Raw genomic sequence first — 26,646 nt, 5'->3', positions numbered from 1 at the left:
CCGTCGGAGCCGCTCGGGCCGCCGCCGCCGCCGCTCTTGGCCGGGTGAGCAAGGCGGGAGGGCCCCGCTGCCGTGGGCGAAGCGGCGGGGGAGAGGATCGGGGGGAGAGGACGCTGCTCTCGGCGGAGGAAGGAAGGAAGGAAGGAAGGAAGGGGCTGCCTTGGCGGAGAGAGGCGGTCGGTATGGCGGAGACTCCTCTGCCTCTCGCTCGGGCGGCCGAAGGAGCCTTTTGTGTTCCCCGTTGCAATCCGCCTGGGAAGCGGGGGAGGAATCCTCCGGCTGACGGGGCTGCCTTCCCATCGCTGCCCCGCTGCCCCACCGCGCTCCGCCCTGCCCCACCTGTCCCAGCGGAGAGACGTTGCACGGCGAAGGTCGGCAGGCAGAAGCAGTTGGTGGCGCGGCCCTTTCCCCGAATGAACCGTGTCCTTCGACACGCCGAACAAATAAAAGCTCGCCTTGCGATGGGCAAGTGGCCTCTGGGCACAGCCGAGTCCCGCGATGGCTACTCGGAAGCAGGTCAGAAGCCCAGATTTAACAGAGTTGGAAGGGGCCTTGGAGGTCCTCTAGCCCAACCCCCCATCCAAGCAGGAGACCCTGCACCCTTTCTGATAGATGGCAGCCCAGGCTCTTCTTGGAAGCTTCCAGGGATGAAGCCCCCACAACCTCTGGAGGCAACTTCTGTCCCATGGGTTGGTTGTTCTCCCTGTCAGGAAATTCCTCCTCATTTCCAGGTTGAATCTCTCCTTGGTCAGTTTCCATCCATTGTTCCTTGCCTGGCCTTTAGGTGCCTTGGAGAATAGCCTGACCCCCTTCCTCCTCTCTGTGGCAGCCCCTCAAATATTGGAAGACGGCTGTCATGTCTTCCCTGGCCCTTCTCTTCCCTAGACTAGCTGTGCCCAGTTCTTCACGGGTTTTAGCCTCCAGTTCCTGCCAATCATCTTGGTTGCTCTTCTCATCACTCTTTCTAGAGTCTCAACACCTTTTTTATAGTGTGGTGACCGAAACTGGATGCAGCATTCTAGGTGGGGTCTCACTTAAGGCTTTATGCAGTGGTTTCAGTGCCTCCCATGATCTTGATTGTTATCCCTCTGTTAATGCAATTTAGGATTGCATTGCCTTTTTTGGCTGCCCACCTGCAACACTGCTGAAATATTCTGACATCGCTGTCCTTCCTTTTTCTCCCTTCCTTCTCCTTTGAACATGTGTTTTCTTAAGCCCACCTCCTTGTTGCTGATCCTCCAGGGTCAGTTTTTGGAGGACTGTCAGTTCGTGTAAGGTGATCAGAGTCTTGATCTCCCTTATCCTGAAAGTGGTAACGGGGGGCATCTACAACAGGGGTGACAAACTGGCGGCCTATGGGCCGGATGCATCAAACGCAGGCCACACCCACCCAGCTCCACGAATGGGGAAACAGTCATGAAACATCATGTGACAGCAACATGATGTGGCTTTTTTGACACCCATGATCTACAATGAAAGTTTGATTCCATAACAATATTATTTCCTCATATTTTAAACCACCTGCTCACAATACAGTAATAGTAATTTCCCCCTTAATCCAGCCTCACTTCATTGATCCTTACCTAGTGTTTGCAAGAACATGTGCTGGAAAATGTGATGTATCCCCAGCATTGACTTGCAGTTGAAAGTTCAACAGCACCATAAGCAAAAGGAGATGGGTCCTGTCAAAATCAGCTGATTGCTCTCATTTTCAGCTTCCGTGTCTCTCAAACTAATTTCCTTGCAAGAAGTTCTAAAGCTCACCTCTGCCTAAGAGCAAAATGGTTAATTCGCTTGATTGCTTGTTTCCTCAAGGAAACCATGCCTTTTCTGGGCCAGGACTGGCGATCTCCAGGATGGAGATGGATTAAAACGGAAGATGGCTGGAAGCGAAGTGACCCTTGCAGCTCAGAATTTGAGGACGAAGGCAATCCGCTTAATGACATCAACCATGCTATGTAAGTTTTCCGGGAGACATCTTAGACAAATGAAGATGGGGCTCTTCATAAGCTGGATCCTAGAATAATAGGATAGTATAAAACTGCTGTACACCCCCCCCCCCACACACACACAAAATGCCATACTGTCCATCTTATTTAGTCCACAGAGGAAGCTATCTTGAGCCAACGGTTCCATCCCAATGTGGATGGTTCAACATGTCATTCAGCATTGCAGCTGCATACAGTTGAGCCCAATTTTTTTGTTAAGTGAGACACGTGTTAAGTGAATTTTGTCCCATTTTATGACCTTTCTTGCATCAGTTGTTAAGTGAATCATTGCAGTTGATAAATTAGTTACCTGGTTAAGTGAATCTTGCTTCCCCATTGACTTAGTCAGAAGGTTGCAAAAGGTGATCACATGGTCCTGCGACATAGCAACGGTCATAAATATGAATAAGTTGCCAAACCTGAATTTTGATCACATGAACATGGGGATGCTGGAACGGTTGTAACTCTGAAAAATGGTCATGTCACTTTTTCAGGGCTGTTGTAACTGATCACTAAGTGAATTGTTGTAAGTTGAGGACTACCTGTAATTTTGCTCTTCTGGAATTTGTTTTGTGTGTGCGTGCTTTCAATGGGTGGATGTTTCACTCCGGTAATGAAGCCCACATCTAATGTGCAACGGTGGGTTTCACTTGTTTTTAGCAACAGTTCAACCCACGTGCGCACGCACCTTCCGCACATGCACCCGGCCTTTTGCGCATGCACTTTGCTCACACGCGCGTCTTGTGCACATGCGCCCGCCCTCAAAAAGGCGACTGAATAGGACGGCATAGAGCCGGGGTGAGTGGGTGGGCCCACCTGCGATCTCCGCTACCAGTTTGTCTGAACCAGTCCAAACCGGCTGAAAAGCACCTCTGCTAATGTGGGAATAAACGCCATTTTGTTGGAGGAAAGATCTTTGTTTTTTTCACAAGACATCCAGGCCTGAGTATAATTGCAAGCAAGCCACCTGTGGGGGGGGGGGGGGATGCCTCACTCCTGGAACCATCCTGCCCGGCATCTCTGTGAAAAGGCTTAGAAAAATGGACCACTCTGAGCGTGAGTCTTTATTGAGGCAACCTGCCTGTGTCAATGGTGCAGAGGCAGCAGAGTTGCCGAACAGAGGCAGCGTCCTGCTGAGTGGGATTCGGGGGTTCCTTGCTGAGGCCCCCTTGAAGAGCTCTTTGCTCAGGTACCTGAGACAGGGAGATCCTCCTTGGATTCAGCGCCTGAATTAACCCACCAAACGCTGCTGCTGCTGCTGCTGCTGCTGCTGGGTTACCTTCACCTGCCATCCTTGGGTTACTGCAGCCTGCCTAAATGACAGGCCCGTGTGTGTGTGTGGTGTTTTTTTTGATGCCATGTCCTGATCCCCTAGTAAGATACCCAGGAAACAGGCTTTGTAGACTTTCCTCAAGGCCAGACAAGCCCTGATATTGTTTGTTAAGCCCAGAAAGACGGATAGAAATAAAGGAGATGAGAAGTTTTGAATGATGTTGGTTTCTGGGTTTTGCACTTTAAAAAAACCCCTCCATTCTTGGGGTAAAGCAGGGGTGTCAAACTCAGGGCGTCATGTGGCGTATCGGAGGTTTCCCCCCCTTCACTAACTCGGGTGTGGCCCTGTGTCTGGCCCACAGGCCATGAGTCTGACAGCCCTGGGATAAACCATTTGCAGGTTTCAGTGGAACAGCCAGCAACAATTAATTGCAAAAGATCTTATGGCTGCTTTGAAACACAGCTTAACATCTTACATAATTGGGGTGTAAACCAACTGTGATCATGTGAATGTTAAAAACGAATACCTTCCTGCTGTTTCTAAACATTTCAATCAATAATGAGAGTAATTGCACAAGCCGTGTACCCTCCATGGTGAGACATCCATTTTGGGTATGATAAGGCGAGCTGAAAACTGCTTGTATTTGTTTAAAATATCATGGTGTTCATCTGTAATGTAACAACCTAATTATCTGATGCAGTGTTGCCATGGGGACTTCAGTATTTAAAATACAAGCTGGGCTGTGGGACCCATGTTGCTAAAACTAGGTTTGAGCTGGGGAAAAAAATGAAATTGCAGACTTGGAGGAATGGTATTTTTCACCCAAAAGATGTTCAAGAAATAACAGCTTGAAGATACACACTCTAATTTTCCAATACTAGCAAAAAAAGCAACGAGAGTACTTTTGCAGGAAAGAAGAGTCGGTGATTTTAAATATTTCTTTATACAAGGACAGAAGTCGTTGGATGTGGTCACCAACCTTTTCTAGTGGAACAAGAAGATATTTTTTACGTGGGGCTCTTTTTCCGCCTTGTTTAATTGTGCCATCTTTTCCCAATGAGCATTCTCTGTATTGGAGGATGCTGGCCTTCCCAGGATTTCTACTGGTTAGCGTTGCAGTCTATCAGAAGGATCCTAGTTGGGGAAGGCTGGACTATAACGTAACTCTCAAAATTGGCTATAATTGATAGAAAATCACTGATAGTAACAGGAAGGCAATGGTGAACTTTGCTTTTAGATGAAAGGTAAAATTAAAAACCAGAGGGCTACATTGCAAAAATACAAGTGACTGCTAAATGATGGCACAGCAATATTAAGGAAAGCTTCCTTTGCTGCCATCTAGCAATCATCTAGATATTTGTAACCCTATCAAAGAATCTGGAAAACAGTATAGTACAGGGGTGTCAAATTGGATTTCTTTGCAGGCCGGATCAGCATTGTAGTTCCCCACCAGCTGATGGGGGGGCAGGGAGCAGGGTGGGAAATGGGACGGATGCCTCCTGCAGCACCCTGCCAGCCAAAACAGGGCATGGGGGGGACGTGTGCACCCCCCCGCCTCATTTTCAACCTCCATGACCTCCGCGTGGCCCATTTTCAGCTTCCCCGGCTTCCAGCAGCACTCTGCCTGCTAATAACGGGCCATATGGAGGTCTCCTGGGGCCTCCACGTGGCCCTTTTTTGACTAGAAGAGTGCTGCAGGAGACGAGGGAGGCTGAAAATGGGCCATGGGGGGGGGGGGGCGCACAAAGCCCATTTTGTCCAGCAGAGGCACTGTGGGCCTGTCCTTTGATAGTTCCAGGCTGGACCTGCGGGCCGCATTTAAGCCTCCCTGGTATAGTATGAAAGTCTTGAAGTTTATAATTCAACTTACTATTTTACCAGCATGTTCATACAGTCCATTTGTTTACTTGAACAAATTAAGAAATCTTGGTTCCTTGGATAAGTACCGTATTTTTCAGAGTATAAGACGCACCTTTTTGTCTTCAAAAAAGAGGCTGAAAATCCGGGTGCGTCTTATACACTGAATACAGCATTTTTTGCCTCCCGAAGCCCCGCCCCTTCAACAAAATGGCCGTGCATACCCTTAGGGAGGCTTTCAGAGAGCTCCTGGGGGCTGGGGAGGGCAGAAATGAGCAAAAAAACTGGCCTTTTTTGCCCCCCAGCCCCCAGCAGAACTCTATAAGCCTCCATAAGGCTATGCATGCTTTTAAAAAAAAACGGGCCTGTTTTTGTGAAAAAGGGCCGTTTTGGGGAGGTTTGCAGAGTACAGAATCTTTTTCCCCCCTTTCGGAAAGCTCTTTAGTTAGAGTGATTGATGAGAATTAGATTGATCAAGTGCTCTGCCAGCAGAAACAAAGTCTTAGGTGCTGCAGGTTGTCAGCGATTTCCTTCTCCAGCACATGGATAAATACACCTGGAAACATCTACCTACCTACCTACTCTCTCTCTCTCCCTACTTACCTAATGTATTTCTCTCTCTCTCTCTCTCCCTCTATCTACCTACCTACCTACTTTTTTTTTAATTTGCCTCTTCAAAACCTTGGTGCGTCTTATACTCCAAAAATACGGTAATTCATGATTTAATATCTGGCTTGTTTTAAAACACAAGTTCAAACAATATAGGAAACTAGTTATTTACAGTGTTCCAGCTTAGATTGCTTAACAGTGAGCTTTTATGTATGGGCAAAATAATGTTAATTTCTCAACATATTATGCTAAAAATGCTGCTTCAAATATGACCTAAAGCAGATTTAAAGCATTCTGTTTAGCCTGAAGCTCTCCAGATGTGTACAAGGTAGGGCGCCTCTTAACTCTCCAAATCCTATATTTTGGGAGAAACCCCATGCCTATTATATCAAAAATTTCTCTTTATTCTTCACAGCTGGATCACATAGTTTGCCTCTGAGTAATAGTCACACCGCTTGCCATTTGTAGCTGATGAATTGCAGCTAATTGCAGCAAAGGTTTTGAGTCTTCTGGGCTGCATTGGGCTATTTTTCATTCATGAGTTCACCCAACCACTTTCAACATAGTTTGCTTCTGTATTAACTTTGTCCCTACTGCAGCATGTCTGTAAATTCGCTTTCACCTGGGAATAAATATAACAAACAAGGTTGTGCTTTTCATAGCTGTGTTTTAAACAAAACTGCTCAGGTATGGAAGAATAGGATTGTTTGTCTGCTTCCTTTAAGTCACGGGTGTCGAACTCACATCATCACATGTGACATTTCACAGTGTTCTCCCCATTTGTGGAGCTGGAGTAGGCGTGGCCTGCACGTCATACATTTGGCCGATGTGCTGCCAGTTTGACACCCCTGCTTTAAGTGTTAACCACTAACCACCCTGCCATCATCATGGCCCTTATGACATCCTCCTCTCAAGAGCCAGAGTGCTAGAATTCCGGTTCCCTAGTGCCCAGCAAGCAGGACTGCTGACCAAGAGTGGCAGGTACTTTGTTCAAGCAGCTTTTGGAAGGCCGTTAGCCTTCCTGCCCCTCCACATTTATTTTTTTGTGGGCATGCAGCAAGGCATAGATGGGGATTGGATGGGGTATTCCTGATGTTTTCTCTTATTTCATTTAAATCAATTTAAATTGGTTCCTTGGTAGTAGAGAAACGCCTCTTTCATACCTGAATTATTCTTTCTTCTGGCTGATCTGTTCTGCTGTTTTCTGTGGTATTTTGGCAGATTTTTCTTTGTATAAATGGACGTGAACTTAAAGTCCCAGCTGACTGCAAGTTAGCAATGTCAGGTTTCATTTCTTTCTTTGAAATAAATCCAAGGTCTTTGGCCTTGTGCTTCATAGCGCTTGGGCTGAATCTATTTTCCTATTGAGATAGTTTTCATTAAAATTTGCTGTTGGAAGAATCTACTTCTGATTTAGATTTAGATTTATACGGAGCAGATAATTGCTATGCCACAGATGGCTGGCTGTAGTTGTATTTTAAAAAAATATCCAAAGAGAATTTTTTTTTCTCTTCAAAAACTTGGCTCCGTTGCAACGTTGAATTTGTGACGCCCTCTTTGCTTTAATAGTTACTGTTTTATTCCTAGAGAAGTGGGCAGAAGTGGGTCCCTGCATCTTCTCTTCTTTTTCTCTTTGATGCTTATTTGAGTTTCTTAAATCTGAATTGACAGTGATACATACTTTTCATTTGATACTGAGCTCAGTGAATGGAGAAAATTCCTGTACACAATTTTCGCATCAAAGAATAAAAATAGCAAAGTAGCACCTTTCTTTTCATGTTGTTGCATTGCTTATATTTATAGTTCCAATATTTGTAAAGTCAGCAAACCAAACCATATTGGATTGGGTTCTGGAAAAATAAAAGTTTGCTCTATCTTTTTACCAAACTACTGTTTTTAAATTTTTCTTTATCAAAATTGAATGTGTAATTATAGAATTCACATAGATCGATCATGTCAGGGTACGGATTTAAGAGTTGACCAGCTGCTAGGATGATGTAATACTGGAATGAGTCAGCAAGGTATTTGGGCTGATATCACTTTAAGAGCCTGTAATAAGAAGAGGCCCTGTTGGGGCGTATCTCTCTCTCTTTCTCTCTGTGCTTCCATACTGTAATAGCTGATTGCTGTTTGTTTGAGGTCTGACTGAAGTATGTGTATGTATATATTCTTTGTAGATAAAACCACTATTTAAATGCAAACCTCTGTTTAATGTATTTGTATCACATAGTAACACTGTGCACACTCTTAACACATCACTTGGTACTTTTTACATTAAGCTCATATTTGAAGGAAGTTTAAAAATATCTCGAATAGCACAAAATACTGAATCTACAAAAATAAAATATTGTATGATCCTTGGATATAATTTTTATTGGGAACGGTCTTTTTCTCTGTGGTGCCTGAGCTATTGTTAAGTTAATTACTTTGCTTGTAAGGAATTACGTGAATTGCTACTTTATACCAATAATAATTCATATATTCATCTGTTCCAATTAGCAAGATTTGCCTGTTTAAACATGTGGCATCTTTTAAGTCAAGGTGGAATAACAGAATCGGAACCATTCTCTGTGTGAAACGTGTCTCCACACATCTATACCTGGAGGCCAGGAATGTTTTGGTAAACAGAAGACAGCTCTTTTCTTCTTCCAAGACGTCTCTGTCTTTGCGAGTGACTTCATCCAAGTGCTCCACCCTGGTGCTTGTTTAAATATTGCTTGAATGCAGCCTGCTTGGCTCTTCCCTGTGTCAAACACATTTCATGCATGGCCTCTGTGGTTTCCTTTCAGCCTCTTGAACAGCGATGAAGAAATATGCAGCACCGAGTGTGAATTTGCAAGCAAGAAAAGGAAAAAGGATCACTTTAGGAACACTGCAAAATCTCAGTGTAAGCAAAAATTATTTTTCAGTGTTTAATGCCCTTGGCAATTTGACAATAACTTTTGTGCCTCGCAGAACTCTTATAAGTGTGCCCAAAAAATTCTTGTGTATGTGAGAAGCACAATCTAGGTAAGGATTCTTCTGTATGTGTACATGTGCATAAAAAGCTGCATGTAGTTAGGATTTTCACCAAAGTACTTCTTGTAAAAAAAAAAAAAAAAGCAACGAAGGATTTATCTGACTCACACAGTTGCCCTTCAAGGCTATTCTGCTCTCTACCGGGTGAGCTTTGAAACAACTTTTCAGTGCTCTTTTATTAAACCTTTATTAAAGCAACTGTACACATATATATGTACATTTATGTTTTAAGAATTTTCTCTTTTGGAGGATCCTAATAAGGTTGGTCATGACGTGAAAAAGAATGTGAAGGATGTGAGTTTTTGTTTTATTTTGATAGTTTTCTTATGTATGATGTACACTGAAGATGACATTTAATTTCATTGTGCAATAAAGTTAACTAACTAACTAACTAACTAACTAATGTATTTTTCAGATTATAAGACGAACCTTTTGTCCTCAAAAAAGAGGCTGAAAATCTGGGTGCGTCTTATACACCGAATACAGCATTTTTTGCCTCCTGAAGCCCCGCCCCTTCAACAAAATGGCCCTGCATAGCCTTATGGAGGCTTTCAGAGAGCTCCTGGGGGCTGGGGAGGGGGGAAATGAGCAAAAAGTGGGCCGTTTTTTGCCCCCAGCCACCAGCAGCACTCTATAAGGCTTTAGGCTTTGCATGCAATTTTTTTGACAAAAAAACAGGCCCGTTTTCATGAAAAACGGGCCGTTTTTTGCTCTCCCCCCCTCCCCTGGAGCACTCTGCAAGCCTCCCCAAGTCTATTCATGCCTTTTATTTGAAAAAAATGGGCCCGTTTTTGTGAAAAATTTGCCGTTTTTCAGAGTTTTGTAGAGTGCAAAAACTTTTTTTTCCTTTTTAACTGATGAGAAATACATTGATCAAGTGCTGTGCCAGCAGAAACAAAGTCTTAAGGTTTGTCAGCGATTTCCTTCTTCAGCACATGGATAAATACACCTGGAAACATCTACCTTCCTACCTACCTACCTACCTACCTATCTACTCTCTTTCTCTTCCTACCTACCTACTGTATTTCTCTCTCTTTCTCTCTATCCCTCTATCTACCTATCAGCTACCTACCTACTCTCTCTCTCCCTACCTATCTACTGTATTTCTCTCTCTATCTCTTTCTATTTCTCTCTCTATCTCTTTATCTACCTACCTACCTACCTACCTATCTATACTCTCTATCTACCTACCTACCTACCTACTGTATTTCTCTTTCTTTCTCTCCCTCTCTATCCCTCTAACTACCTACCTACTTTTTAAAAAATTTGCCTCTTCAAAACCTTGGTGCTTCGGTGCATCTTATACTCTGAAAAATATAGTAGTTAACTAACTAACTAGTTAACTAACTAACTGTGAAGCCCTCTGCTTGTGCTCTGCCTGAAGTATTTTGAGGCATCCACAGCCCCGGTTGAAAGCTTGAAATTTTCTGAGGTAGAATCAAAAACGAATTAGTAGATGTGGCTAAAGACCAAACTGTGACATTGAAAGTGGGTTTCACCTTCAGATGATCTCAGGATATTGGCATTTTTACAATGAAACATAAAATTACAGCAATCCAGATCAGTCCAGGAAGTCATATACTGATTTCTAGTTAGAATATAAATCTGAATTGTTGGCTGGACTGATTCCACTTTAAAAAGGGGAGCCTGAATTGGCCCAGAGAAAGAATTGGACCTTTCCCTTTTTTAAAGGTGGCTGCAAAAGCTTTTAAATTGTGTAGAATCTCACTTCAGTGTAATATGGTGATTAGAGGAAAGTGGGGAGATGTGAGAACAACTGGTATGCTAATTACATTTCTGTTGTGATTAGTGAGGCAGTTTTTGCTGGTCAGTTTGTTGAATCACATTCTTTCCCAAAGTCTACAACAATTTAGTTGTTTTAAGTAAAAAGCTTAGTGAGGGCATTCAACTCAACAGAAAGAGAAATAGCTCACCTTAACACCTCCTTCTTCCAGTTTGATATGATGTGTATTGAGTCAATATTACCTTCCGTGCTCCACTGATTGCAATTTCATCCTAAGCCAAAACTGTAAATATTGTCCTTTGGTCCCTTCGCCCGTCCTGAACTCTTAGATTTGGTAGCAGGTGAAATAACTGCAAGTGTGTACCAGGCATGAAATTTCCTTACCTTCGCTACCGGTTTGGAACCCACCTCTGGTGTGTACCGGTAATGTCGATGGGGACACCATCTAAACACTGATTTGCTTTATTTTTTTGGTCCAAAGAGACTGTTTGATCCCTTTCTCTCGATTTGAATGACAGCAACGTCGAAGAGCTGTCCTGTACGTACATCTGATCATCTTTATTGAATAATTATTGAATAATCTAGTTGACAGGACAGCAAATGCATGGTCAGATACGTGGATTCAATGGAATCCTTCATAGAAGAGCCTTAAGACAAAACTTCCTTGATTGATCAATATTAAATCTTAACTGATATTTACATTAGCACTGGATTTTGATCCACACCAGAAGCCTGCTTGAAATGGCTACAGTCCTGCTCGCTAATGCTCTGGTGTGAGTCACTTTAAATTCAGCCAGAGAAGTTTATGAGTGGCATAGAAGAGAAATGTGGGCAAGGGTGAATGTTATCCATCCTAATCTTGAAGTGTTTCAGTGAGTTTGTGCTTCTGTTTTCAGGTTTTTATCGTGAAAACTGGATATATGTTCATAAAGAAAGCACCCGTGAAGTAAGTCTTCCGTACAGTAACTGTTTCCAAAAGGAGACCCTCGTTTAACGCATCTCCTCTTGCAGTTGGAGAAAGGGGAAAGGGGTATACAAATGTTAACTCTTTTTCAGGATAGGAACAGGTTGATCGATTCATTCATAATATCTGTAAAAAAATATCTAATGAGACTTGAGGAGCCTCGGTATCAATTTTTTTTTCTTTTTTCTTCCCATACCTATATTTGTTATCTTAATTGATTTAAAGTGCAACATTACATGTGGACCTTCCCTCGTGAGAGATAAAAGGAACATTCTAGGCATTGAAGACTTGCCACGGATGAATGTAGCAATAGCAATAGCGCTTAGACTTATATACCGCTTCGCAGTGCTTTTACAGCCCTCTCTAAGTGGATTACAGAGTCGGCCTCTTGCCCCTACAGTCTGGGTCCTCATTTTACCCACCTCGGAAGGATGGGAGGCTGAGTCAACCTTGAGCCTGGTGAGATTCAATCTGCCGAACTGCTGCAGCCGGTGGTCGGCAGAAGTAGCCTGCAGTACTGCACTCTAACCACTGCACCACCATGCCTCATCAGTGCAGAAGCGGAATGAGCCCTGTTAGGCTTATGTAGAAACTTCCTCTTGGCTTCCCTCCTTTGTCCTCCTGTGGTGAAGATGTTGAGGAATTAGGCAGCTTAGAAACCGGTGCATCAGCCGCTGCCTGGATCACGCTTTGTGTAGCTTGTGTAACTTCTTGTTCCTGCTTCCTCTTCTCTTTTTTAGTACAGGTCCTTCTGCATATCTAACATCTGTTTTCTTTCTTTCTTTCTTTTTTGTTTCAAGAGGCATGGCTATTGCACTTTGGGAGAAGCGTTCAATCGCTTGGATTTTTCAAGTGCAATTCAGGACATCCGGAGGTTCAATTACGTAGTTAAAGTAAGATGTTTTGTGTGGCTCCGTGATTGAATTAATTCTTATAATGAACGTGCCGTATGCTGTTGACCTTGAAGTGGTTCAGAACAAGTTCTCACTAGCTATCTGCATGTTGATTAGCATAATATATTCAGATGGCCTGGCTCTAAATCTTGCATTAATTTCACTACCTAACTACTTGCATCCCAACTCAATGGATGATATTATTATCGGAGTAGTTACAAAGAAGCTTCTTTACTCCCAGAAGTTTCTCTCACCCAGAGAACCCCTTGGCCAACAGCATTAATCAGCACATGGTCTAAAGTTACTGCTTGGTGCTTTAGCTGCGCCCTGGAGTTGGATTCACTCAATATATTTACTTGATTAAACCTGCTTAGGATTATGTTGAAATTCAGTTAAGTATCTTTAAATGAAATATTCAGACGTATTGAGCATCTGACCATGCCTCCTTTCCCGGTGGCTTTTGTTGATTTTCTTAATCCTCCCATTGAAATCAGCGGGAAGTGCTGTGATTGGAATGTGCTTAAAATGGCTCAAGCATAGTAATAATATTTGCATATCCCTCATAGATGTTTGATGAAGTAGAGCAAAAACATTTTCTAGACTTCAAAAATATTTTCAAGAGAATGGCTTTGCAGGAGTTCATTTCCCCCCCCCCCCCACATCTGCTATGCAGGAACTTGAAAACTCCCTTTTAATATGGCATTTTATCTGACAAAACTATCGCTCAGGAAGTGCCTTTGGTTTGAAGTTGAGAGGATTAAAATTGGAGGGGAATTGTGTGTCACTCTTAAAGTAACTCCTGATGTTAAGAGCGACTGTAGGCAGGTGAAGAAGGTACAAGTTACTCCTGCTGTGACCCTCAAAAGGGAATTTGTACCCATGCAGGGAAGAGCAAGGCACAGATTCAAAGGCCGGCTGCTTTTGAGAACCTCAGAAGAGTTGTTCACTTGCACTCCGCTTGATTAGCCGTATCGCTTCGTGTGATTAATGTGTGGCATTTGACTTTGGGTACTGTTTAAGGGTGGCTGTTTTCTTTTAGCTTCTGCAGTTAATAGCCAAGTCCCAGTTGACATCCTTGAGTGGTGCAGCTCAAAAGAACTACTTCAACATTTTGGATAAAATTGTTCAAAAAGGTAAAGCTTGCATCACATATTCTCAGAATCCCAGGTTTGTTCACTCACCCCAAAACGTTTGCCAACCGGGGTCTGTGAGAATTCGCTATGGGGCCAAGTCCCCCCAGCCATTTTGCCCCAGAACGACTCACTGCAGGAGGACAGGAGTTGCACTAATATCAAAGAAATGATGGAAAAGGAGGGACGGAACGTCCCACGTTTCAGAAATGAAATGTGAATGGCAAACATTAAAATATTTTTGAATTTATTTCAAATAATTAAATAGAATTGTTAAAGTGTCCTGCAGCGACCTGTCCCATGGCAAGTTGTCCACTGTCAAGTTGGCCACAAAGTGTTGGCTGTGGCGAGTTGTCCCATTCTGAGCCTCCCTGTAGGGTTATTCGTGTTATTTGTAGAGCTGATTGATGCTAGCTAAGGATTACATAGCTGGGTCAAATTACCTGTTCATTTGGAGCAGGTTCTCTTTTAGCTAAGAGAATGAAAAGTTTGTACACTATATTTAAAAGCGGGTTTACTCATCCACCTGTATATATCTTTCAATTCCCATTCCAAGTTTTGGAAGACCAGTATAACCCACGCCTGATTAAAGATCTTCTTCAGGACCTGAGTTCCACCCTCTGCATATTGATCAGGAGTGTAGGGAAATCGGTGCTGGTAGGAAACATCAATATTTGGATTTGCCGATTGGAAACTATCCTTATGTGGCAGCAGCAGCTCAGTAATCTTCAGATGACCAAGGTACACCCAGCTTTTTATCCCTTGTTATATAAATCTGGAAGAATCATTTGGAAATGCTGGGAGACAAAGTGGGGCATCTTTTCTGTGAGAATCTCATTAAGGATTATCTCCAAGGGTGAAATCCAGCAGGTTCTGACAGGTTCTGGAGAACCAGTAGCGGAAATTTTGAGTAGTTCAGAGAACCGGCAAATACCACCTCTGACTGGCTCCAGTGGCGTGGGAATTGAGATTTTGCAATATCCTTCCCCTGCCACGCCCACCAAGCCACGCCCACTGGTAATAAAAATGTTTGAATTTCACCATTGATTATCTCGCCTTATTTTGTTCCTTAGGACAAGAAAGCATGAAATAAAAAAAATCTTAATGTAAAATAGATGATCTGTTGAGAATCAGAAATGGCAATCTAGCTAAAATCTGAAGAAATGGGCAAGGTTTTGTTTTCAGCACTGGATTTTTTTTTTACACAAATCCTATTCTTTCTAATAACTTAATAATATTTTGAGCACCTGGAAATGTAGTATACTGCACAACAAGGGCGTCAAACTCGATCGCGTCACCTGACGTAGCATAATGTTTTTTGCCTTTACAGAGCCAGAGTGGGCGTGGCCTGCACGTGGCGCATCCGGCCACCCCTCCTGTACGGCAATATATATTTAGCCTATTTCTAATTTTCAGAATTATTGGAACGTTTAGTTTTCACTTTAGAATATCCTGCTTATTTATTAAGCTTTGCTTTTGATATAAATGTTAGCATTTCTAAATCCTGTTTATGCTTGATGTTTAAGTTAACGGACAATTAAGCGTAATGATTTTGATTTTCAGCACATCAACAATGGACTTACACTTAGCGATCTTCCTTTACATATGCTGAACAACATCTTACATAGATTTTCAGATGGATGGGATATCATTACTTTAGGACAAGTGACTCCAACGTTATATATGCTCAGTGAAGATAGGCAGTTATGGAAAAAGCTGTGCCAATACCATTTTGCTGAAAAACAAGTAAGAGAAAGTTTTATTGTGCATCTACTTTCGTTTAGTCAGGTTCTGAAACTTGATTCTTTGTAAAGAATCCGGGGGGAAAAATGGAGAAAGAAAAAGGAAACCAACTTGCTTGCAGTTCCAGAAGGAAGTATGAACAACCATTATCAGTACTCTTTTGCTCTCTTATGTACATAGTAAACATAGTGGATCAGAAAGAAATCTCTGGTTTCAGCAGAATTTACTTCCATTTAAGTATAAATGTGATGGTAAAGAACATGTACTCACGCTGACTGGAGAATGCTGGGGGTTGAAGTTCATACATCTTAAAATTACCAGGTTTGAAAAACACTGGTCTATACCCATGTTTTGCTTAGCTTTAATAAGAGTCTATTGTGCTTTCCCAGACACAAGACAGGGTCTTGACCCCCGAAATAAGCACTTGGCCTTATTTTTGGGAAGTCTTATTATTTTGGAGGTGCAGGAAGCAGCGAGCGTGGTCACCTCATGGTGGCTGGTGTGTTGCAATGTTTTCGGAGAGGGCTTATTTTCAGGGAGGGCTTATTTTAGCGCATGTATTTAAAAGCCTGATTGGGCTTATTATATGGGGAGGTCTTATTTTCAGGAAAACAGGGTATAATAATTGAAAACATTTGCCTAGCATTGCTTGCCATGCCATAACCTAACAATAATTTGATGGACAGGGACAAAAAAGTAAGTCAGTAATCCCCTAACTTATTTCACAAATTATTTTCTAAAACATTTCTTCTGATGTGTACAAGTTCTGTTCCATTATTGTTATCTGACTTAACTGCTGGATGAAACATGATTGCCTTCAAATGTCACTTTTTATGTTCAGTTTTGTAGGCATCTTATTTTGTCAGAAAAAGGTCATATTGACTGGAAGCTGATGTATTTTGCACTTCAGAAATGTTATCCCATAAAGGAACAATATGGAGACACCTTGCAATTTTGTCGTCACTGCAGTATTCTCTTCTGGAAGGTAAGAACTATGTAATACTTTGGAGTAAAGAAAAATTATTAGCTGTGTGTTAATATCGACTTCACAGACTCCTGGAGTGATCATTGTTCGAGTACATAAATAGCTTTCCAAATAAGGTATGTGATTGAAGAGTTCAGGTTTGTGCTGTGAGGAATAATGATATGCCTGCAGAAATCACTTTACGAATATACTGTATATATTTCATTAAGAATATACCAAAGTCAGAGTTGCAAGCAGCTTTGATGTTGCTAGATAGTCTGGCAAACATAGTTTTACTTTTCTTTTTTCCTTTCAAACGCTTCCCTACTCTCAGACAGTAGTGAGTATGCAAAAGTTGGCTTTGCAAACAGATCCATTAAATGAATGCGACACTTAGCAAATAATTTGTGTTTGGAAGCCAAGGCGTCCAGAACAAGTGGGATGAGTTTTATCCCGGTGGCCTTGTGTAGCTTGAAACATTTATTGAGCCAAGGTGGCGCAGTGGTTAAATGCAGCACTGCAGGCTACTGCTAGATCAGCAGGTCAGCGGTTCAAATCTCACCGGCTCAGGGTTGACTCAGCCTTCCATCCTTCCGAGGTGGGTAAAATGAGGACCCAGATTGTTGGGGGCAATATACTGACTCTCTGTAAACCACTTAGAGAGGCCTGAAAGGCCTATGAAGCGGTATATAAGTCTACTGCTATTGTTATTGCTATTGCTATTATTGGCCATTTGAAGCTTGTAGGAAAAATGTAGGAATTCCTGTGCCATTGTTGGGATGATCCCTATTCACCTTTGCAGCTACAAATCTTGAGGAAGAGGGACTCTCTTTCCCACTTCCTGACATGGGTGAGGTGGGCTATTAAATCTCATCCATAAAAATATACTGTAATTTGAAGTCCTATCTGCCACCCGGCTTCCTCCTGGACATCCTACCTTTCTTTGCTGCTGTTCCCCAGTAGCGGTCTGATTCTGGAGGGAGAACATAGATCAGGAGTGTCAAACTGGATTTCTTCAAGGGCCGGATCAGCATTCTCCTCCACGGCCTGCCCAGAGGGTGGGGGTGGCCAAGGGGGAGAGATGGGACGGATACCACCTGCAGCACCCTGCTGCCCCCCCCCCAATCCTTTTTTGGCCGGCTGAAAATGGGGTCCACACCCCATTTTGGCTGCCAGAGGCACCAGATTTAACCACCCCACGGGCCCATGGGCCTGGAGTTTGACACCTCTGATATCGATGCTCATATATTTCATTGGTTCGCACTCCATGTGATATCCAGCATAAATCAGCTGGGTGACTTTGGGCTACTCACTCTCTTTCTCAGCCCAATCTACCTCACCGAGTTGTTGTTGTAGGAAAAATAGGAGGAAGGATTGGGTGTGTTGGCTGCCTTGTGTTGTTTACAAGCATAATACATAGCAATAGCACTTAGACTTATATGCCACTTCACAGTGCTTTACGGCCCTCTCTAAGGGGTTTACAGAGTCAGCCTGTCGCCCCCAACAATTTGGCTCCTCATTTTACCCACCTCGGAAGGATGGAAGGCTGGGTCAACCTTGAACCTGGGGAGATTCGATCTGCCAGATTGCTGCCAGTAGCGATCAGTAGAAATAGCCTGCAATGCTGCACTCTAAGCACTGTGCCACTGCAGATCCTAAGGACGTTTTCAGCCCGATTTATAAGAAGCCCCGACCTTTTCAGTGACCGTCGTTCACGTGCCGCCAGCTGCTTTGAGTCGTGGAAGTGGGGCAAGAAAAGCCTCGTACAGAAAAGGTGCAAATGGGGCTAAAGACTTGATAATAATAGGTCTGGTCAAGAGCAATGACTAATTGCCATCTTAAAAGCTTTCTCTCTTTAACATTTTCCTTTATTGATAAGGGGAACGGATCCATTGGTTTCAGCTCATTCGCTTCCAAGAAATAAGTTGCTAATTTGCTAATTTTAATTTTTTCCCCAAGAAAGGGGAATTTTTCCCTTCAGTCTTTGTTTGTCAGTAGTGCACACAGAACACTTTTATAACCATGATTGGCGTATTGGTTCTGTCCAATAAAATCTTCCTCTCTTTTGTTTCACTGCCCTCCTTCCTGTCTCTTCCTCCATGACCTCAAAAGGACTACCAACTTGCTTTGTTATTCAAGGTACCTTTCATTGTACTTTTGACTTGGCTTTTTCTTCTGTGTCCATGATGTTGTAACTGAAGTGAAAAGATGTGTCCTTTATAAGTGGAATGTTACAACCCTGAACATGCTGTTCTAATAATTGTTGGCATTGCAGAATTGTGCCCCTTAACTTGAGAATCCAGATGTGTGTAGAGTTATCTATTTATAGGGGAAAGGGCGCTTTAAATTGCAACCTTTGGCCCACTTCCACGTGGAAGAAATGGCATGTTTGGTTAACATCCCCTTCATGTGCCTTCCTCTGAAAGAGATGTTTCAGATTATTCATGGAAGTTTTAGCTAAGGCCTACGGGAATTAAGAGCACATTAAGCAGAGGCCAGTGGATTTTTGACTTTGACTCCCTCAATTATTCGTCAATCCAGTCTTGGACACAGTCTGTTACAAAAGCCACGTGAGGAGCATATTTGAGCTTTAATGGCCTTTGTAAAGTGCCTGTCCTCTATGGGCTTTAAATGGCCCGTGTTCCCCCTTTCAGTTTTATACAGCAACGCTGGGAAGTAAACTAAGTTGAGAGAATGACTAAACCCGCATGCTGAATGGTTGTGTGTGCATGTGCATGTGTGCATCTCTCTCTCCCTCCTGATTTGACATTCTAACTGTGGGTTATTCATGGCAAGAAAAGTGAAGCACATAATAAAATCAACGAGGAAATCTGTGTAGGGGAAGGTCATTCTGAGCCCCAGTAAGGTCCAGTCAGGTACATGAGATAGTTAGCCATAATATAAGGGCTTTATAAGCCATGTTCTCTAGATCTGGGACAGAGGTTATCCCTAACACCACCCCCCATTAGCATTTCAGACAACCTTTTAGGAACAACTATTGTTTTGCTTCAATGTGGACTGTTTCCCTTTCTGGGATTTGGGCTTTTTAAAATCTCAGCTTTCTGCTCTCTTATTATTGTAAATTGCCCCACAAAAAGAGTTCATGGGAGTGAGAATTGTTGAAATGCCTACTTAGGCACAGGTGTGGCTTCTCATGCTTCTGAGGTTCTCATAGGAGGAGGAGGAGGAAGAAGAGGAGGAGGAGGAGGAGGAGGAGGAGGAGGAAGAAGAAGAAGAAGAAGAAGAAGAAGAAGAAGAAGAAGAAGAAGAAGAAGAAGAAGAAGAAGAAAAAATAATCATGATTTGCAATTGAAGTTGCGCGACTACGGAGGAAGAAATCAATTGTTGTAGCAATAGTCATAGGAAACCTTGGAGCAATACCCAAAGAGCTGCCTAGATACATGGAAATTTTGAATTTATTAGACCTGAATCTCCTGATATGTTCAGAAGTTGCCTTAACAGCTCTTAGGTCCTTGGTTAGACTTGAACTGTTAAGTTTTTACCAATCCCAGACTGTGAATCGAATTGAAGATATAACAACAACAACAACAATAACAACAACAACATATCTATCATTCAAATAATTTATGGGAAGATAGGGAACGAACTTGATGGTTTAGAATGTAACACAAACTCAATAAAATTGAACTGCAATTCCAGAGATATTTCTCTTGCAGCCACCCAGGTTTTACCTGTTCTTGAAAAAAGAAATCTTTTAACTTATTTGAAATTGGCCTGCCTGAAAGGTCCAGCAATATCTTAGGGCCTTATGAAGCATTCTTGGAAAGTAAAAATGATGTGTGGGCTAAAGTGCAGAGACTTACACAAAGGAGCACTTTCCCACTGGGGGAGGGAAAATGAGAAGTCGCCAGAGATGCTAGAAAACACCCTGCAGGGACGCGGGAGGGCTTGGCGAGAACAATCCCAGCGGTTTGCCTTTTGGAAAAGGGTTATTTCCTAACAAGCCGCACCAAACGAGAGCCGCCATTTTATTAACTGAGGTAACAAGAATTGAAGTGAGAAGTCAAACTGACAAACTAAATAGCAGCTCTTAAAGAAGTTAAATACGAAATTGTTGATCTTTTCACAAAAAATAAGCACTTTAACATCGGCTATTTTCAAAGTCTGAAGAACAAACACAATATAACCCTAGTTTTTCCCTGTATGCAGAGAAATGGGGGGGAAATGAACTCGTGATTTTTGATAATTGGGCAGGATAAATTTCAGAAAGAAGAGACTCTTAATATAACATTAGAGAAAGGAACTAAAATATGCTTTCACTTACAGCTGCCGTGAAGAATATTGGAACTCATTTTTGTATCTTTTTTCTCTCTTATTTTTCTTTTACTTCTTTTCTTGCACTTTACAGCTTTCTCTTTAATTTCTTTTCCTCTTTTCTTCAAAATAGATTGAAAGTCATTTCAGTTAGTTTAATATATCTTCGTATTTAACATATCAAAGGTTAAAAGAATGATTAAGAGGGATATTTCTGTATTCAAAGAATGAACTTTGTAAAAAATAATGTGTCTTCAGATGCAAAAAGATGGATCGATGGATCGATGGATCAATAGATGAAAGAATGAGTTGCTTGGTGGGTTTCTTAGGGTATCGTCTGTAGACATGGGTGATCTAATAGATATTCTATATTTGGATTTGAAAAAACCTCTTGGCAAACGCCATCTCCAAAGGTTTCTAAACAAAGTCAATTGTCCTATAAGAGGACAAGCACTTTTATGGACTGGCAACCGCTTAAAATAAGCAGAGTAGGAATAAATGGGAAATCCTCCCATTGAGAAGATGTGCAAGGCTGTGCCCACCAGGGATCAGGTGTGAAATTAAATCTTTAATCTTTACACAGATGATTGAGGGTTAGGGCTGAGTAATGACATACCCATGTTTGCTGTTCAGGATGGTGACATCAAGAGAAGAGTAGGAAGAGTTCCCGAAGGATCTCTCTCTCCTGGGCAGCCTCAGAATGGCAAAAACTATTCCCTGCGAGCAAGCAAATAATGCATGCTGGCCCAGAGAAATTGGCCACTGCTACTGACTTGGCAGTGGTTGAGTGATGAGGAGTGGAATCTTGGAGTCATAGTGAACAATTTGATGAATATGTCAACCCACTGGCAGTGGTTGTAAACGAAGCAAAAACCTCGCTGGGTGTGGTTAGGAGGAGGACTGAAAATAAAACCGCTGGTGTTGAAAAGCCTAAAACATGCCTCAGGTGAGGCTTCACTTGGGGGATTGGATGCAGCGTTTGAACACTGGAAAAGAAAACTATGAAATTGGAAAGGGCGGAAAGGACACCAAAGGGATTGGAGCATCTCCTTTACCAGATAAAAACCGGGCCCTTTTAGCCCAGAACAAAGGAGTAGCAGTGTATAACTTTAAACTGCAGGGATAATATAACAAAATGCATTCTCCTTCCATCGTATTAAATGAGGTGATATTTATTGGAATTAAATGCCTAGGATGAGAGAACAAAATGCTTTTGATAAAGCACGTAATTAAGCTATGAAACTTCCTGAAGCCGGTTTATTTCATAAATAAATAATATTTCATAAAAGCAGACTGAACTGATGGAAGTTGTCAGTGAGAGCTGATATTGAGGGCTCTCTTCTACTCCTAAATTAATACTTCCAATGCCGGTTGATGGGAAATGAACCATTAGCCGACAGTTCTGGGCTTGGGAGTTTTCCAAATACTTCCAGTTGGCCGCTGTGAGGCAGAGAATACAGGAAATTCTTGACTTACAACCATTCATTTAGGGATTGTCTGAAGTTACAATGATACTAAAAAAAAAGTGACCTATGACTGTTTTTTTACATTTATGACCATTGCAGCTTCCCCATGGTCACGGGATCAAAATTCAGACTTTAGGCAAATGGCAGGTAGGTATGATGGTTGCAGAGTCATGAAATCATTTTTTTTTAGCTTCTGACAAGCAAAGACAACAGAATAACAGATTCACTTAATAACTGTGCTATTATCTCAATAAATTCAGCGATTCACTTAACAACTGTGTCAAATAAAGGTCGTAAAATGGGGCAAAATTCACTTAACTGTCTTCCTTAGCAACGGAAATTTTGGGCACAATTGTGATTGTAAGTCAAGGACTACCTGTACCAGATGAGCAGAATATTACAATCTAAGAGAAAGGTTAGGCTCTATGGCTAAGCTTGTTGATCAGAAAAGTCAGCAGTTCGGCGGTTCGAATCCCTATTGCCGCATAATGGACTGAGCTCCCGTTAACTTGTCCCAGCTTCTGCCATCCTAGCAGTTCAAAAGCATGTAAAAATGCAAGTAGAAAAATAGGAACCACCTTTAGTGGGAAAGTAACAGTGTTCCGTGCGCCTTCGGCATTTAGCCATGTAGGCCACATAACCACGAATACGTCTTCAGACAGCGCTGGCTCTTCAGCTTTGAAATGGAGATGAGCACCATTGCCCCCTAGAGTCGGGAACTGCTAGCACAGATGTGCGAGGGGAACCTTTACCTTAAAGAGAAAGTTAGAGGACTCTCAGTTCTGATCCAGTCCGGCTGCTGTTATTTTTCTATTGGGGAAATTCATTCTTCACGGTTTTTTCCAGCTGCAAGCTGTTAAAATTCCAGATTTATCCACCAGCCCTCAAAAGTTGAGGATCTTGATATAAAAAGGCTTTTGTGTTATGACAAGAGAGATGGGGCGATTACATTATTGTTCATGTGTAAGTTTGATCCCAGTACTAGGTGGAAATTAACTCTGCAGAACAATAATTCAATAAGGAACACTTTACGTTGGCACATTGCCACAAATCTTCACAAAAAGTAATTCATGAAGCCTCTTGAGATGAAGGATACAAGGCTTCTCTCTATTAAAAAACAAAACCTGTACAGTTGTGTCAATAATTGATTCTTAAAAGCGTTCCAGATTGAATAAAAAATATATTCTACTCCAGGGTACAAAATGCAGCCTTTCAACCATTATTATGGCATCGTGGGTGGCAAAAGTCCATCTTTTTCTCTAAACATTTTGGTAAACGTTTTTGTTTCTCTTTTTAGCTAATGAGCTTAGGGGTTTTTTTTTTTTTAAGTATTCATGGGTAGAAATGGGACACTTCCTATTCCTGGCAATGAATTTTGAAAAAAAGCAAAGAAAGGAAGGGGTTTGTGTGTGTGTTTAAATGACATCTGGATTATGAAGCCAGGATGCCTTCAACTGAAAACATAGAACATAGAATAAGTAAAGTTTCCAAGTCCAACCCCCGGATTCAGCAGGAGACCCCGTACTAATTAACTGGAAACCAGGAATGATTTTCTCTCATTGGAATTGTAGAAACACATATAGAAGTAGAGTAGAGTAGAATAGAATGTTCTTTATTGGCCAAGGGTCATTGGACACACAAGGTATTTGTCTTTGGTGCATATTCTCTCAGTAGGTACATAAGGAGAATAAAACACATTCATCAAGAATAAAAAGATACAACACGTAGTGATAGTCAAGGTTACTAATAAACTATGCCGTTGGCTTTTATTTTCCTTGCAATATTGTGTTACTTGCTAGAACTGGCGATTGTAGGATAATAGGAGGGTTTTAGAAAACGAAAGAGACGAGGAGGGCAAGAGTTAAAAAGGATTCTTGCACTGCAGTCAGCCTCAGCCATTTATCAAAAGAGATCCGTGCAGAGATCTGCATCACAAGATGACTTTTTTTGTCTGAAATGACCTGGTAGCTACACATGCATTTGTTCTGAATGAATAAAAGGGCTTTGAAAATCTAAGCACTGGGGGAAATATATTGCTCTGTGGTAGTTAAGGAAATAGAAAGCAACAATCATTCAGTGTGAGACTTTGTTTGTTTTAATTTTTAAGTGCTTCATTAGAAGAGCGCATTACAAGTAGAAATTCTGGTTTTCCTGTGTGGCAGAGTGCTCCGATTCAAAGCAGCTCACTTCGGAGTGTTAGGTGATTAAGGTCCCAGATTGTGCTAAGTCATAAATCATAGTTTACATGCAAATGGATAGGTTTGTTCCACAAACTTAAACATAAGCAAATGACCTAATTATTGATCAGGTTATATGAGCCTAGTATCACAGATGCATTTTAGATCATGAACTTTTTGAAAGCTCTTAAGCCAAGTGACAGTGCCCTGTCATTCTTCTTCAATGTGGGGCCTTTGGAAGGCAGTGGCTTTGAGCCTGACAATTCCAAGCTAGCTCTGCCAGGAGTTTGGACATTGTAGTCATTAAGCGAGTCATTGAGTGACTGGACTTGATTTTATGAACATTTTACTACAATTGTTAAGCAAATCACAAATCTGAGTTTGGTCTAGTGGTTAAAGCACCAGGTTAGAAAAGAGGAGACTGTGAGTTCAGCTCCTGCTTCAGGCATGAAAGCCAACTGACTCTCAGTCCATCCCACCTCACAGGGTGGGTGTTGTGGGGAAAAGGAAGAAAAAGGAGCATCCGATATGTTCACCGCCTTGAACTGTTTCTAAAAATAATAAAGGTGGGATATAATTTAATAAATACATCTGTCTTACAGAAGAGAATCGGATACTTTATTGGCCAAGGGTGATTGGACACCCAAGGAATTTGTCTTTGGGGCATATTATCTCAGTAGGTACATTGGATTCTGCTTGTTGGAAGGTTGCTTTGCTTGCAACCAGAGGTCAATGCAAATGGGGAACACAGGACCACAGGAGCAGGCGATGGATGTCACTTCAAGGACAGGCTGTGAGCCACTTTTTTCAAGGCCATTGTAATCTCTGTCTTTAAACAAATGGTTGTAAGTTGAGGACTGCCTGTATTTCCCAAAATCTTTCTAGGAGAGATCAAATCAGCTTTTTTTCCCCAGCCAAGAATTATGCTTGGCCTTTGAATGGTATGTTGGAAGCTGCAGTTTCAGAGGGGGGGGGGGGGTTGGGACTGAACAAAGGGCCCAATTGACTTCAGTACATGCAAAACAATTATTCCCATATATTTCAAGTAAATGTTTGCTGTAGCTGAGAGGCTAGGAATAAAGACCAGTGCAATCTCTCCCTCTTGTTTCGTACTGAAAGAAAAACTTTTGGCAAGTATGTTAAGAGGGTAAGTTGTGCACTTGGGTTACAAGCGATGCATTCCTAAGCTCTGGAACTGTTTGTGGGGCCTGAGAGCTGGAGAGATGTTTTGATCTGGCCTCAGTCCTGATTTAAAAATAGACGCAGGAGGCTTTGGCCCAGATGTTCCGTTGTCTCAGTGCTGCTTCCTGTACAAAGTCCCGTTTGGTGGCCAGCAATTTTCTAGTCCCTGACAAGAATAACCGTCTTTTTCCTTTCCTTAGGACACGGGTCACCCTTGCACAGCCAATGACCCCGCCGGGTGCTTCACACCAGTCTCCCCGCAGCACTTCATAGACCTCTTCAAATTTTAACTGCAACCCGGGGCCGAGGCCGAGGCGTTTTTTGTAAAAGGTTTGCAGCACCAGGCAGTCTGTGAATGGGGGTTCCGTGTGTGTGTGTGTGTGTGTGTGTGTGTGTGTGTGCGTGTGTGTTCGTTCTCCTGGTGTGTTTCGAGTGTAATCGGGGTCAAATGGAAGAGTTGCTGGAACTTCCATTAAAACCTTCAATTTCTCAGGAGGAGGAAAAGAGAAAGACAATCCACTTAGGAAGGGAAGATACACCAGAGAGAGAGAGAGAGAGGTTTCTGTGAAAGTAGTAATTGGAACCGGGCTCTCTGGCCGACAGCCAGCAACACATTCGTGTTTTTCTTTGAGTTTCGGTGAGACGATTGGAGTTCAGTTGTTACTGGAATGAAGAAACTGATGAGTTTCTTTTTACTTGTCCAATTCTAAATATGCCCAGTTGGTACATCCTGTAAATACTCCCATGATACTCTTAGGGTTTCTATGTATATATCATGTTGATTGTGAGCATTAAACATGGGCAAAATGTCCTGTGTATCAGTTGTGCAGCAAAGCCAGCAATTCCATATTGTAAATACGTTCAGCACAGTATTTATTTTCTTAAAATACCTTCCATTAATTCCACCCCATCTCCCTGTCTCCTAAATAATGTGAGCTGTTGGTATCCTGGCTGCTGAGCCAAGACACTGTTTTCTAGATGTCATCCAATGAAGTGTGTTGAGTGAGCGATGTATGTGTTTCCCCAGTCTTCTCATTGATGTCTCCTCGAGTCTTAACCGCTTTGAGCAAAATAGGTGATCATGGCTGGGCTTTGAGAGAATGGGACTTGGTTTGAAGAGCGCTGTTGAAGCTTTGCTGTGAACATCTTGGCTAGCTTCTCTGAAGTGGAAGATAATCTGAATGCCCTCATGGCTACTCTGAGAACGGGGTTGGTAGGAGAAGCGAAAGGCAAATTTTCAAGCACTTCCAGTGTTCAGGAACTCTTAAACCACCATTTCCATGTTCCATGGATTTATGTTATGTACCACCACGTGTATTGAATCTAAGTTTCTACCTGAATAAATAATTTCATCTTCTAACAA

At 42.2% G+C, this 26,646-nt stretch overlaps 1 protein-coding gene across 6 annotated transcripts; it reads left to right on the top strand.

The window, feature by feature from the left end:
• FBXO25 (F-box protein 25) lies at window positions 1-26,646 on the top strand. Of its 6 annotated transcripts, none has more exons than XM_087718992.1 (11): window positions 1-44; window positions 1,816-1,958; window positions 8,517-8,614; window positions 11,386-11,435; window positions 12,254-12,346; window positions 13,386-13,479; window positions 14,033-14,217; window positions 15,040-15,222; window positions 16,061-16,204; window positions 18,296-18,322; window positions 25,484-26,646. In XM_087718992.1, exons 2-11 carry the CDS (start codon window positions 1,822-1,824, stop codon window positions 25,571-25,573), a joined length of 1,101 nt encoding a protein of 366 aa, XP_087575118.1. In that variant the 5' UTR covers window positions 1-44; window positions 1,816-1,821; the 3' UTR covers window positions 25,574-26,646. The 6 variants fall into 6 exon arrangements, with proteins under 6 accessions (XP_087575118.1, XP_087575120.1, XP_087575119.1 ...); XM_087718993.1 differs by lacking the exon at window positions 1-44 and adding an exon at window positions 141-176; XM_087718994.1 differs by lacking the exon at window positions 18,296-18,322.

The sequence above is a fragment of the Thamnophis sirtalis genome, unplaced genomic scaffold (assembly GCF_051295495.1).
Source record: "Thamnophis sirtalis isolate CommonGarterSnake01/CBP01778 unplaced genomic scaffold, rThaSir2_p1.2 scaffold_6, whole genome shotgun sequence".
In the NCBI taxonomy this organism is placed as follows: domain Eukaryota; kingdom Metazoa; phylum Chordata; class Lepidosauria; order Squamata; family Natricidae; genus Thamnophis; species Thamnophis sirtalis.
The sequence above is the reverse complement of the archived record's forward strand: the minus strand, read 5'-3'. Positions and strand labels throughout refer to the sequence as shown.